The sequence below is a fragment of the Leucoraja erinacea genome, chromosome 43, assembly GCF_028641065.1.
Source record: "Leucoraja erinacea ecotype New England chromosome 43, Leri_hhj_1, whole genome shotgun sequence".
Lineage (NCBI taxonomy): Eukaryota > Metazoa > Chordata > Chondrichthyes > Rajiformes > Rajidae > Leucoraja > Leucoraja erinaceus.
Window position 1 is genome coordinate 1,880,428 of NC_073419.1, and position 12,186 is coordinate 1,892,613.

At 48.4% G+C, this 12,186-nt stretch overlaps 1 protein-coding gene across 1 annotated transcript; it reads right to left on the minus strand.

Moving 5' to 3' along the window:
• Positions 1-754: 754 nt before the first annotated feature.
• On the minus strand, positions 755-11,397 carry LOC129714863 (cathelicidin-2-like). The gene is made up of 4 exons (XM_055664703.1): positions 11,003-11,397; positions 8,549-8,659; positions 3,182-3,268; positions 755-1,005 (listed from the first exon to the last, which is right to left on the minus strand). Exons 1-4 carry the CDS (start codon positions 11,180-11,182, stop codon positions 964-966), a joined length of 420 nt encoding a protein of 139 aa, XP_055520678.1. The 5' UTR covers positions 11,183-11,397; the 3' UTR covers positions 755-963.
• Between the last annotated feature and the right edge of the window lie 789 nt (positions 11,398-12,186).

The window sequence follows — 12,186 nt, forward strand, 5'->3', positions numbered from 1 at the left end:
TGGAGGAAGAAGACTGACTTTGGTGCCTTCCCACACAGTGGGAAACTTTGGTTCTGCTGTGTGGGGATGGTTTGTGTTGAATTCTATAGTGTGTTGAGTCCTGTTTATTTTTATTGTATGGCTGTATGGGAATTCATTTCACTGTGCCATCGTGACAATTAAATTTATCTTGTATCTTGTATCTTGTGTCCACATATAGACTGGCCCACTGCATGAAACCACAGAGCTTTGAAGGCTTCACGTAGTCACTCACGTGACTTCGATATAAAATGGAAAGATTAAACGAAAAATTACCGTTTGAAGTTTGATCTTTATTTTATGAGAAGTTGAAGTGAGGGATTACGTGCCCTCCAATCCCAATCCTACTTCTCATAAAGATCATCCGGTAACTCTAGTCTTGTTAGTCTTTCTATAGTTTAAGTCCTGCAACTGGTCTGTGGTTTCATACAGTTGCTCTGAAGATTGAAGCGCATGCGGACTGGCAGGCTCTTCACGTAGTCCCTCACTTTAACTTCTCGTCAAATAAAGATCAAACGGTAAGTTTTCGTTTAATCTTTCTATTTGCATTCATCACTGCCTGCTGTACCTGATTGCCAACTTTCAGTGATTGGTGTACAAGGACACCCAGGTCTCGCTGCATCTCCCCCTTACCTAACCTAACCCCATTGAGATAATAATCTGCCCCCTTTTTTCGTGAATAACCTCACATTTATCTATATTATACTGCAATTAGTGAACTGCAAACATTGCTGAATTGAATTATAGATATTTTTATTTGAAGGTGACATGACAGAAAGATTGGCAGGAATTTTCAAAAAAGGAAATATTTTACTCTGAGTCGCCGCCCCTCCCAGCTTTTCATTCGGAACATTCTCTCCCAGCTCAGTGTCGCCAAAGTATTTAGGTTGTGTCTGTAGAATGATTCGCTGTAGGTTTGCGATGAAGATGTGGACAATGTTGAGGTCAGCCCTCCTGTCTCGCCAACACCGGCAAATCAACCTGTTCCTGCAAACGAGAAATACAACAGCAAAGCTATTTGAATAGTCTGAAGCAAAAAGAGACCAAAGTAATTGTAAATCGCAATGAACCCAGCTTTAGAGATATGTTATGTTGGCCTAAAATAGGACACCTTGATAGTGTCTTCTGTGATGTTCAAAGGAAAGACTCTGAACTCTTGAAGTTTAGATATTTAGATATTGGTGCAGGAGTAGGCCATTCGGCCCTTCGAGCCAGCACCGCCATTCAATGTGATCATGGCTGATTGTGTGCAGTTTTGGTCCCCTAATTTGAGGAAGGACATTCTTGCTATTGAGGGAGTGCAGCGTAGGTTTACAAGGTTAATTCCCGGGATGGTGGGACTGTCATATGCTGAGAGAATGGAGCAGCTGGGCTTGTACTCTCTGGAGTTTAGAAGGATGAGAGGGAATCTCATTGAAACATATAAGATTGTTAAGGGCTTGGACACACGCTAGAGGCAGGAAACATGTTCCCGATGTTGGGGGAGTCCAGAACCAAGGGCCACAGTTTAAGAATAAGGGATAAGCCATTTAGAACGGAGACGAGTAAACACTTTTTCGCACAGAGAATTGTGAGTCTGTGGAATTCTCTGCCTCAGAGGGCGGTGGAGGCCGGTTCTCTGGATACTTTCAAGAGAGAGCTAGATAGGGCTCTTAAAGATAGTGGAGTCAGGGGATATGGGGAGAAGGCAGGAATGGGGTACTGATTGGGGATGATCAGCCATGATCACATTGAATGGCGGTGCTGGCTCGAAGGGGCGAATGGCCTACTCCTGCGTCTATTGTCTATCCCCAATTTGTACCCCGTTCCTGCCTTCTCCCCATCTACTCACATTTTTCCACTGGAGGTGATAAACATCTTCCTATCGTATTTCCACCGATATTTCAGAACTTTTTCATCCTTCAACTTTTAAAAAACAGCCCAAACTCGCCCATTTTGGGGGAAAGAATCCGACTGACGTGCCAATGCACTAGCCAGGCAGGACGTGACGGGGCAGGACGGGACGGGAGGGAGGGGGAGGGAGGGAGGGAGGGAGGGCCACTCCAGTGTTGGCGGTGAATGAGGAGTGGTGGCAGCTGCCGGCTGCCTGGTGCCTGGTGGGGAGGTTGCTGCCGCTAGGCCGAGCCCGGCGACTGGGCCTGGGCTGGATCTGAGCCTGGAGCTGGAGTGAGGGCCAAGCCCGGGGCTTGGGATGGGGCCGTGACAGGGGCAGAGAAAGAAGCTGCTGCTGCTGCTGGAACCAAGGACCAGCCTGGGCCTACAGCCAGGGCCAGGTCGTGTACGAGAACTAGGCCGAGTTCCAGGCCCTCTCTACCCCACTTCCCTCACCCACCCCTCCTCCTTCTAAACCCACCCCCTCCCCCCCTCTCCATGGAGTGGTTAATATTGGAACCTTTGGGTGGGGTGGAAGATTGCAACCTTTACGTGGTCCACCCTGTTTCGACGAAGGGAAAAGGATCATAGCAAAAGGATTTGAGTATAGGAGCAGGGAGGTTCTACTGCAGTTGTACAGGGTCTTGGTGAGACCACACCTGGAGTATTGCGTACAGTTTTGGTCTCCTAATCTGAGGAAAGACATTCTTGCTGTCGAGGGAGTACAGAGAAGGTTCACCAGACTGATTCCTGGGATGTCAGAACTTTCATATGAAGAAAGACTGGATAGACTCGGCTTGTACTCGCTAGAATTTAGAAGGTTGAGGGGGGATCTTATAGAAACGTACATAATTCTTAAGGGGTTGGACAGGCTTGATGCAGGAAGATTGTTCCCGATGTTGGGGAAGTCCAGAACAAGGGGCCGCACAGTTTAAGGATAAGGGGGAAATCTTTTAGGACCGAGATGAGGAAAACATTTTTCACACAGAGAGTGGTGAATCAAGTAAGATTAAATAGAGCAAGTTGTCCTACAACTTTAGGCTGCGCACGCCTTACGCAAGAAGAAGAAGAAGAACCTATGGGTGGGAGGTGGACTATTGCGTTCGGGGACCAGCCCTCCCCTGTGACATCACGCCCCCCCCCCCCCCCCCCACCCCCACCCCCCCCCCACCCCCCAACACATTGGGGGACGGGGCCCCACTGGTCTAGTTCCTATTCAATCTTTTCCCCTTCACCTTAAACCTGCGAAATGAAGGTTTTTTTCCCGTTGTATTTTCTGCGCGACTCTCACCGGAACCTGGTGACATTCGACACCGTGGAATCTAAGTTGTGTGGGACTTCGAGATTGTACAGCTCTTGTGACACACTTCATCTTCACCTGGTGTGGAGGAAACGAGAATATAACATTACTTTCATAGAATCCCCTTAGTAACTAAGGTCATTGTGAAAGAGAAGGTCGACACAGAATGCTGGAGTAACTCAGCGGGACAGGCAGCATCTCTGGAGAGAAGGAATGGGTGACGTTTCGGGTCGAGATCATTCTTGATTCCTTTATCATGGTAACTTTTTTGCATATCTTTCATTCATTTGTTTAAACCTGCATCGTTTACGTCCCTCGTTTCCCTTCCCTGTGACTTTTAGTTTGAAACATAGAAAATAGGTGCAGGAGGAGGCCATTCGGCCCTTCAAGCCAGCACCGCCATTCATTGTGATCATGGCTGATCGTCCCCAATCAATAACCCGTGCCTGCCTGCCTCCTCATATCCCTTGATTCCACTAGCCACTAGAGCTCTATCTAACTCTCTCTTAAATCCATCCAGTGATTTGGCCTCCACTACCCTCTGTGGCAAGGAATTCCACAAATTCACAACTCTCTGGGTGAAAACGTTTTTTCTCACCTCAGTCTTAAATGACCTCCCCTTTATTCTAAGACTGTGGTCCCTGGTTCTGGACTCGCCCAACATTGGGAACATTTTTCCTGCATCTAGCTTGTCCAGTCGTTTTATAATTTTATATGTTTCTACAAGATCCCCCCCTTATCCTTCTAAACTCCAGTGAATACAAGCCTAGTCTTTTCAATCTTTCCTCATATGACAGTCCCGTCATCCCAGGGATCAATCTCGTGAACCTACGCTGCACTACCTCAATCACAAGGATGTCCTTCCTCAAATTAGGAGACCAAAACTGTACACAATACTCCAGATGTGTCTCACCAGAGCCCTGTACAACTGCAGAAGAACCTCTCTACTCCTATACTGAAATCCTCTTGTTATGAAGGCCAACATTCCATTCCATTCCATCCCCCCACTCGCAACAAGGGCCGAGTCCCCCTAGTCCTCACCTTTCACCCCACCAGCCGTCACATACAACAAGTAATCCTCCCGTCAGTTTCGCCACCTCCAACGTGACCCCACCACTCGCCACATCTTCCCATCTCCCCCATATTTGACTTCCACAAAGACCGCTCCCTCCATAACTCCCTTGTCAATTCTTCCCTTCCCTCTCGTACCACCCCCTCCCCAGGCACTTTCCCTTGCAACCGCAAGAGATGCAACACTTGTCCCTTTACCTCCCCCCTCGACTCCGTTCAAGGACCCAAGCAATCGTTCCAGGAGCGACAGAGGTTTACCTGCATCTCTTCCAACCTCATCTATTGCGTCCGCTGCTCTAGATGTCAGCAGATCTATATCGGTTAGACCAAGCGGAGGTTGGGCGATCGTTTCGCCGAACACCTCCGCTCGGTCCACAATAACCAAGCTGACCTCCCGGTGGCTCAGCACTTCAACTCCCCCTCCCACTCCGTCTCCGACCTCTCTGTCCTGGGTCTCCTCCATGGCCACAGCGAGCAGCACCGGAAATTGGAGGAACAGCACCTCATATTCCGTTTGGGGAGTCTGCATCCTGGGGGCATGAACATCGAATTCTCCCAATTTTGTTAGTCCTTGCTGTCTCCTCCCCTTCCTCAGTCCCCCTGCTGTCTCCTCCCATCCCCCAGCCTTCAGGCTCCTCCTCCTTTTCCCTTTCTTGTCCCCGCCCACCCCCGCCTCCGATCAGTCTGAAGAAGGGTTTCGGCCCGAAACGTTGCCTATTTCCTTCGCTCCATAGATGCTGCTGCACCCGCTGAGTTTCTCCAGCTTTTTTGTGTAACCTTCGATTCTCCAGCATCTGCAGTTCCTTCTTAAACATTCCATTAGCTTTCTTCACTGCCTGCTGTACCTGCACGCCAACTTTCAATGACTGGTGTACAAGGACACCCAGGTCTCGCTGCACCTCCCCCTTACCTAAACTAACCCCATTGAGATAATAATCAGCCCCCTTGTTTTTGCCGCCAAAGTGGATAACCTCACATTTATCTATATTATACTGGATCTGCCACGCATCTGCCCACTCACTCAACCTGTCCAGGTCACCCTGCAGCCTCCTAACATCCTCTTCACAGTTCACACTGCCACCCAGCTTTGTGTCATCCGCAAACTTGCTAGTGTTGTTTCTAATTCCCTCTTCCAAATCATTAATATATATGGTAAACAGTTGCGGCCCCAACACCGAGCCTTGCGGCATTCCGCTCGCCACTGCCTGCCATTCTGGAAAGGACCCGTTCACTCCTACTCTTTGCTTTATGTCTGCCAACCAATTTTCTATCCATGTCAACACCCTTCCCCCAATATCATGTGCTCTAATTTTAGTCACCAGTCTCCCGTGCGGGACCTTATCAAAGGCTTTCTGAAAGTCTAGATACACTACATTCACTGGCTTCCCTTCATCCATTTTACTTGTCACATCCTCAAAAAATTCCAGAAGATTAGTCAAGCATGATTTCCCTTTCATAAATCCATGCTGACTAATCCTTTTACTGCTATCCAAATGCCCCATTATTACCTGTTTAATAATTGACTCCAGCATCTTTCCCACCACCAAAGTCAGGCTAAATGGTCTGTAATTCCCCGTTTTCTCTCTCGCCCCTTTCTTGAAAAGTGTGATAACATTAGCTATCCTCCAATCCACAGGAACTGATCCTGAATCTATTGAACATTGGAAAATGATCACCAATGCGTCCACTATTTCTAGAACCACCTCCCTGAGGACCCTGGGATGCAGACAATCTGGTCCAGGGGATTTCTCATACTTCAGTCCCATTAGCCTACCCAATACTATTTCTTGCCTAATGAAAATTTATTTCAGTTCCTCTACCCCCTTAGATCCTCTGTCCTCCAGTACATCTGTGAGATTGTTTGTGTCTTCCTTAGTGAAGACAGATTCAAAGTACCTGTTCAACTCATCTGCCATTTCCTTGTTACCCATAATAATTTCACCCGTGTCTGCCTTCAAGGGACCCACATTTGACTTTGCTACTCTTTTTCCCTTAACATAGCTAAAGAAGCTTTTACTGTCCTTCTTTATATTCCTGGCCAGCTTCACCTCGTACTTCATCTTTTCAGCCCGTATTGTCCGTTTTGTTTCCTTCTGTTGTCCTATGAAAGTTTCCCAATCCTCTGGCTTCCGGCTACTCTTTGAAGGGTCCCGTCCCGAAACGTTACCCATCCCTTCTCTCCAGAGATGCTGCCTGTCCCGCTGAGTTACTCCAGCTTTTTGTTGTCTCTCTCCAGCATCTGCAGTTCCTTCCCACACTTATTGTTCATTAGATTTGACAGGGAGTTGACAAGGGCTAAGTACATACACAATGGAGAGGTTGGGCAAACGTGGACTGTTCTCTCTGGAACCCCAGAGGCTGAGGGGCTACCTCAGTGGATCAGGCAACATCCCTGGAGGACCTGGACAGTAGCATTATCAGTCAGGACCTTCTTCAGACTTCTTTACTGTAGCTCCGTCCCTCATCTCCACTGACGTACTCTCCACATTAGTGTTGAATAGATAATACACAATAGGTGCAGGAGTAGGCATTCGGCCCTTCCAACCAGCACCGCCATTCAATGTGATCATCCCCAATCTGTACCATCAATCAACTAACTAACTAACTAACTAACTAACTAACTAACTAACTAACTAACTAACTAACTAACTACAAGAGATACATTTAATTGTCATTTGGACCCCTTGAGGTCCAAACGAAATGCCGTTTCTGCAGCCATACATTACAAACACATAGACCCAAGACACAACATAATTTACATAAACATCCATCACATCGCTGTGATGGAAGGCCTAATAAACTTATCTCTCCACTGCACTCTCCCCCCCCCCGATGTCAGAGTCAAAGTCAAAGCCCCCGGCTGGCGATGGCGATTGTCCCGCGGCCATTAAAGCCACGCCGGGTGGTGCGAGGTCACTAACTAACTAACTAACTAACTAACTAACTAACTAACTAACTAACTAACTAACTAACACTCTCTCTCTCTCTATCTCTGGCCACTGGACCCCAGTCACTCCCTCTTCTCCCCTCTCCCATCAGGCAAGAGGTGGAGAAGTGTGAAAATCTATACGCTGTGAATGGATGCGTTGTCTCTCCACTTCTTCTTCTGTCGTGTGTCTTTTAGACCTGCAGCTCCGTTGAGGCGAGCCAGGCCAACGTGCCATTGTCCAGGTCAATCAGACCTCGTTCACCATTCGGTGGCCAACCGGTGTTTGGGGCAACTGGTGACCATGTGCTCCACTGTCTGTGTTGGGTCCCCACACTGGCAGGAGGCGCTCACTGTCCACGAGGCCCCACCTCTACATCGCTACTCCGTAGCGTCCGACGCCCGTCCTCAAGCAGTTGAGGGTTGTCCACCTCTTTCAGGGCAGGTACTGGCCAGGGATGTCCATGGGGTCATTGGTGTACTGGTGTAGCCTAGATGGTTCCGCTGACCTCTCCATCTCATCTTGACCCAGGCGGCCTTAGAAGTTAGAAGCATCAGCCGGTGTTGTGCAGAGCAGCTCTTGGGCTTGCGTGGCAAAGGGTTGCCGTGACTTGAATCTCTCCGAGTCTCTCCGCTGACTGGAGAGCATGCAACAAAAGATGTTTTCACTGTACCTTGGTGCACGTGACAATAAACCAAGGTGAGAGATTTTCTCTCTCTTTGCCTCTCTCTGTCTCTCCGCCTCTCCGCACCTCTCTCTGTCTCTCTCCGCACCTCTCTCTGTCTCTCTCCGCACCTCTCTCGGTCTCTCTCTGTCTCTCTCTGTCTGTCTCTCTCTATCTCTTTCTCTCTCTCTCTGTCTCTCTGCCTCTCCGCACCTCTCTCTCTCTGTCTCTCTCCGTGTCTCTCCATCTCTCTCCGCCCCACTCCGCCTCTCTCTGTCTCTCTCCCTGTCTCTCTCTGTCTCTCTCTGTCTCTCTCCGTCTCTCTTCCTGTCTCTCTCTCTCTCTCTTTCTCTCTCTCTCTGTCTCTCCGCACCTCTCTCTGTCTCTCTCCGCGTCTCTCCATGTCTCTCCGTCCCTCTCCGCCTCTCCCTGTCTCTCTCCCTGTCTCTCCCTGTCTCTCTCTCTGTCTCTCTCTCTTCTCTCTCTCTCTCTCTCTCTATGTCTCTCCCCCTTTTCTGTCTCTGTCTCTATGTCTCTCTCTCTGTCTCTCCCTCTCCCCACCGGAAGGAATTTTGTAAGCATGGGCAACTACTCGTGTTGCAAGCAATGAATTTCACTGCAACTTGTCACCTGTGAGAATAAAGTAGTCAATTCAATTCAAAACTTGGAATGAGTAAGTTTGCAATGTCTACTTACACCATTCTCCTTGAAAGGACAATCGGATACATCCATGACCACCCCATCTGGATTACAGAATGTCTCCATCGTAAGGAAGTTAACTTCATACATGGTTCGATGAGACTTAGTCTGGAGAGAAAATGAAATAGCAAAAACAATTATCAGTAACTAAGTCAGAGATTGTGCAAACAGACACAGAGCGCTGGAGTAACTCAGCGGGTCAGGCAGCATCTGTGGAGAACATGGATAGGTGACGTTTCACAGAGTGCTGGAGTAACTCAGCGGGTCAGGCAGCATCTGTGGAGAACATGGATAGGTGACGTTTCACAGAGTGCTGGAGTAACTCCGAGTCAGGCAGCATCTGTGGAGAACATGGATAGGTGACGTTTCACACAGTGCTGGATTAACTCAGCGGGTCAGGCAGCATCTGTGGAGAACATGGATAGGTGACGTTTCACAGAGTGCTGGAGTAACTCAGCGGGTCAGGCAGCATCTGGGGAGAAAATGGATAGGTGATGTTTCACAGAGTGCTGGAGTAACTCAGCGGGTCAGGCAGCATCTGTGGAGAACATGGATAGGTGATGTTTCACAGAGTGCTGGAGTAACTCAGCGGGTCAGGCAGCATCTCTGTAAGTAAACATTAGTTTACTTTGCTAGAGGCAACCTAGAAACAGGCCCTTCAGCCCACCGAGTCCATGCCAACCACACACCCATGCACTAGTTCCATCCTACAAACCAAGAACAATTTACAGAAGCCAATTTACCTACAAACCCCCACGTCTTTTGGAATGTGGGGGGGAAACCGGAACATCTGGAGAAAACATCGGTCCATGTTCTCCACAGATGGTGCCTGACCCGCTGAGTTCCTCCAGCAGTTTGTGTTTTTGCACCAGGTTCCAGCACCTGCAGTTCCTTGCATCTCTAGTTCACAAGAACTGACTGCACCCAACCCTGTTCAATAAACTATATAATTAGAAGCCTCATCTTGACCACTTCCTGTTTGCACTGATTTTAGAAAAAACGTTACCAAGTACGGCTGTGATTTTTGGCCATCTTACCCAGAGTCCCCCTCTGCTGCGCAGAACAAGTGGATTTTTCCCATCGATGAAAAATAAAAGAGTTATTAGTGGTTAAAAAATGTTGTGATTCTCTCTTCTGTCAATCACCCCATGAAGGCCACGCCCCTTCCGGTGGGAGCGTGGAGGGACTATAAAACCCGGAAGTGTGGGCATGGCTCAGTCTCTACAAGATGGGGGAGGGAGAGGTAACCTTGGTGGCCTTGCACCCTGCTTGAAATGGTATGAATCTGCTTTGGAAATTGGTGGCCTAGCACTCTGCTTGAAACGGTAGGAAGCTGTTTTTGAATTTGGTGGCCTTGCACCCTGCTTGAAACGGTAGGAAACTTCATTTGAATTTGGTGAGGCACTCTGCTTGGAATTTCAAGGAATAGCCATGAGTCAACTGCCAGCCCACCAGCCGTGAGTGAGTGAGCTGCCAGCACACCAGGCTTGAGTGACTGAGCTGCCAGCCCAAGAATCCATTTGGCCCACAATGTCCATACTAGCCCTCTGGAAACCAGTCTCTTCAGCCCACAACACCCATACTAACACTCCAGAAAGCCTCACTGGAATTGGTGGAGAGGTGGAATATTGCTTTGGGGGACCAGCCCTCCAGTGTGAAGCTGGGACTCAGCGGGTCCCACTTACTCTAGTATATAACTAAAACTCTCATCTTGCTTGTTTGTTTGTTTGCACCTCAATTTGCGCAAGCATGGTACAGGATAACACCACCATTTTGGGCCACCCGACTCACCATTGTCCAGTGGTGCCAATGAAACGAGTAATGTTCATATCGATCTATATTTTACAAGTTATTGCCGTTTAAAAGTTAAAACATAAAACAGCGCCCCCACTTGCTGACTGCACCCAACCCCGTTCGATAATAAGTTTCAGCACTCTAACCTTTCTATACATTTGATGCTTCTACCCCACATTTATGCTTGGTAGACAAAAAGGCTGGAGAAATTCAAGGGGTGAGGCAGCATCTATGGAGCGAAGGAAAACGGCAATGTTTCAGGTCGAGACCCTTCTTCAGACTGCGCCTAGTCCATATCCCTCCAAACCTGTCCTATCCATGTACCTGTCTAACTGCTTCTTAAACATTGGGATAGTCCCAGCCACAACTACCTCCTCTGGCAGCTCGTTCCGTACACCCACCACCCTCTGTGTGAAAATGTTACCCCTCAGGCACGTGGGACTAGTGTAGCTGGGACATTGTCTGAAGAAAAGTCTCCACCCGAAACTTTGCCTATTTCCTTCGCTCCATAGATGCTGCCTCACCCGCTGAGTTTCTCCAGCATTTTTGTCTGCGTTCGATTTTCCAGCATCTGCAGTTCCTTCTTAAAACATTACATTTATGCTTGATCGCATCCACGCTCAATGAGCTCCCCATGTCCCGAGGCCCACACATTACCTGGGTCTTCACAACAGTAACCTGGAGCAGCTTGAATGGGCTGGTTGGTGCGGTCAGATTGTTGTAGCGATCCACGGCTGCCAAAGCCACTTCTCTCCCGGTGGAGCGAGCAGAAGAAGCGACAAAAGCCAGAGAAAGGCATCCAACCACCAAAGCAATCTTCTGCAAAGTCTTCATCATCCCACCATGAGTACACGGAACCCAGGACTATGTACTCTGATGCGAGGCAGATCCCCACACTCACAAACATTTGCAATGGCATTGAAAACTGTTAATTATTAATATATTAGAGTTTGCTGAACATTTTGTCAGATTGCAAAACATGTTTATCTGAACGTCTGGCTCTTAGATTAAATCCTGTCAATTTGTACATAGTCCGAGGGTCTCCAGTGAGGTAGATGGTAGCTCAGGACTGCTGTTTCGTACAGTTGCCTGATAACAGCTGGGAAGAAACTGTCCCTCATATTCAGATTCAGATTCAAACCTTATTGCATTGTGCAGTGTACAAGTACAGAGACAATGAAATGCAGTTGGCATCTCACCCGAAAATGCAAACACAGAATAATGGAATAGTAAAATATATATATGTATATATAGTAGCAGTAGTGCAATTTTCAGGGGGGGGGGGGGGGGAGAGATCAGTCAATGGGGGAAGGGGAGGTCCCTGAATCTCTGAGGAAATGATTCTCAATTTAAAAGTCTGTACTAATAATATGACCATAACTTTATTTAATTTACAGTTCAGTTTATTGTCACATGTACCGAGGTACAGTGAAAAGCTTTTTGTTGCGTGCTAACCAGTCAGGAGAAAGACAATACATGATTACAATCGAGCCGTTACTAGATACTAGAGGAGCTTTAAAATAAAATTCAAAGATACTAGAGCAGCAAAATATACCTCTGGTATCTTTGGTAGGGAGGGGAGGTAGAGAGGGTGAGGGGAGGGGAGAGAGGGTGAGGGGAGGGGAGTGTGGGAGAGGGGAGGGGAATCCCTTTTTTTTTTTCTCTGAGGAGAGGGAGAGGGTGAGGGGATTCGGGGGTAGAGAGGGAGTGAGGGGGAGGGGAGTGTGTGGGGTGGGGGGGGAGAGGGGGTGGGGAGGAAGGGGGAGGGGGAGGGAGGGATGGAGGAGGAGGGGGGGGAGGGCGAGCTAGGGGTGCAGTGGGGAGGGTGGGGGAGAGGGAGG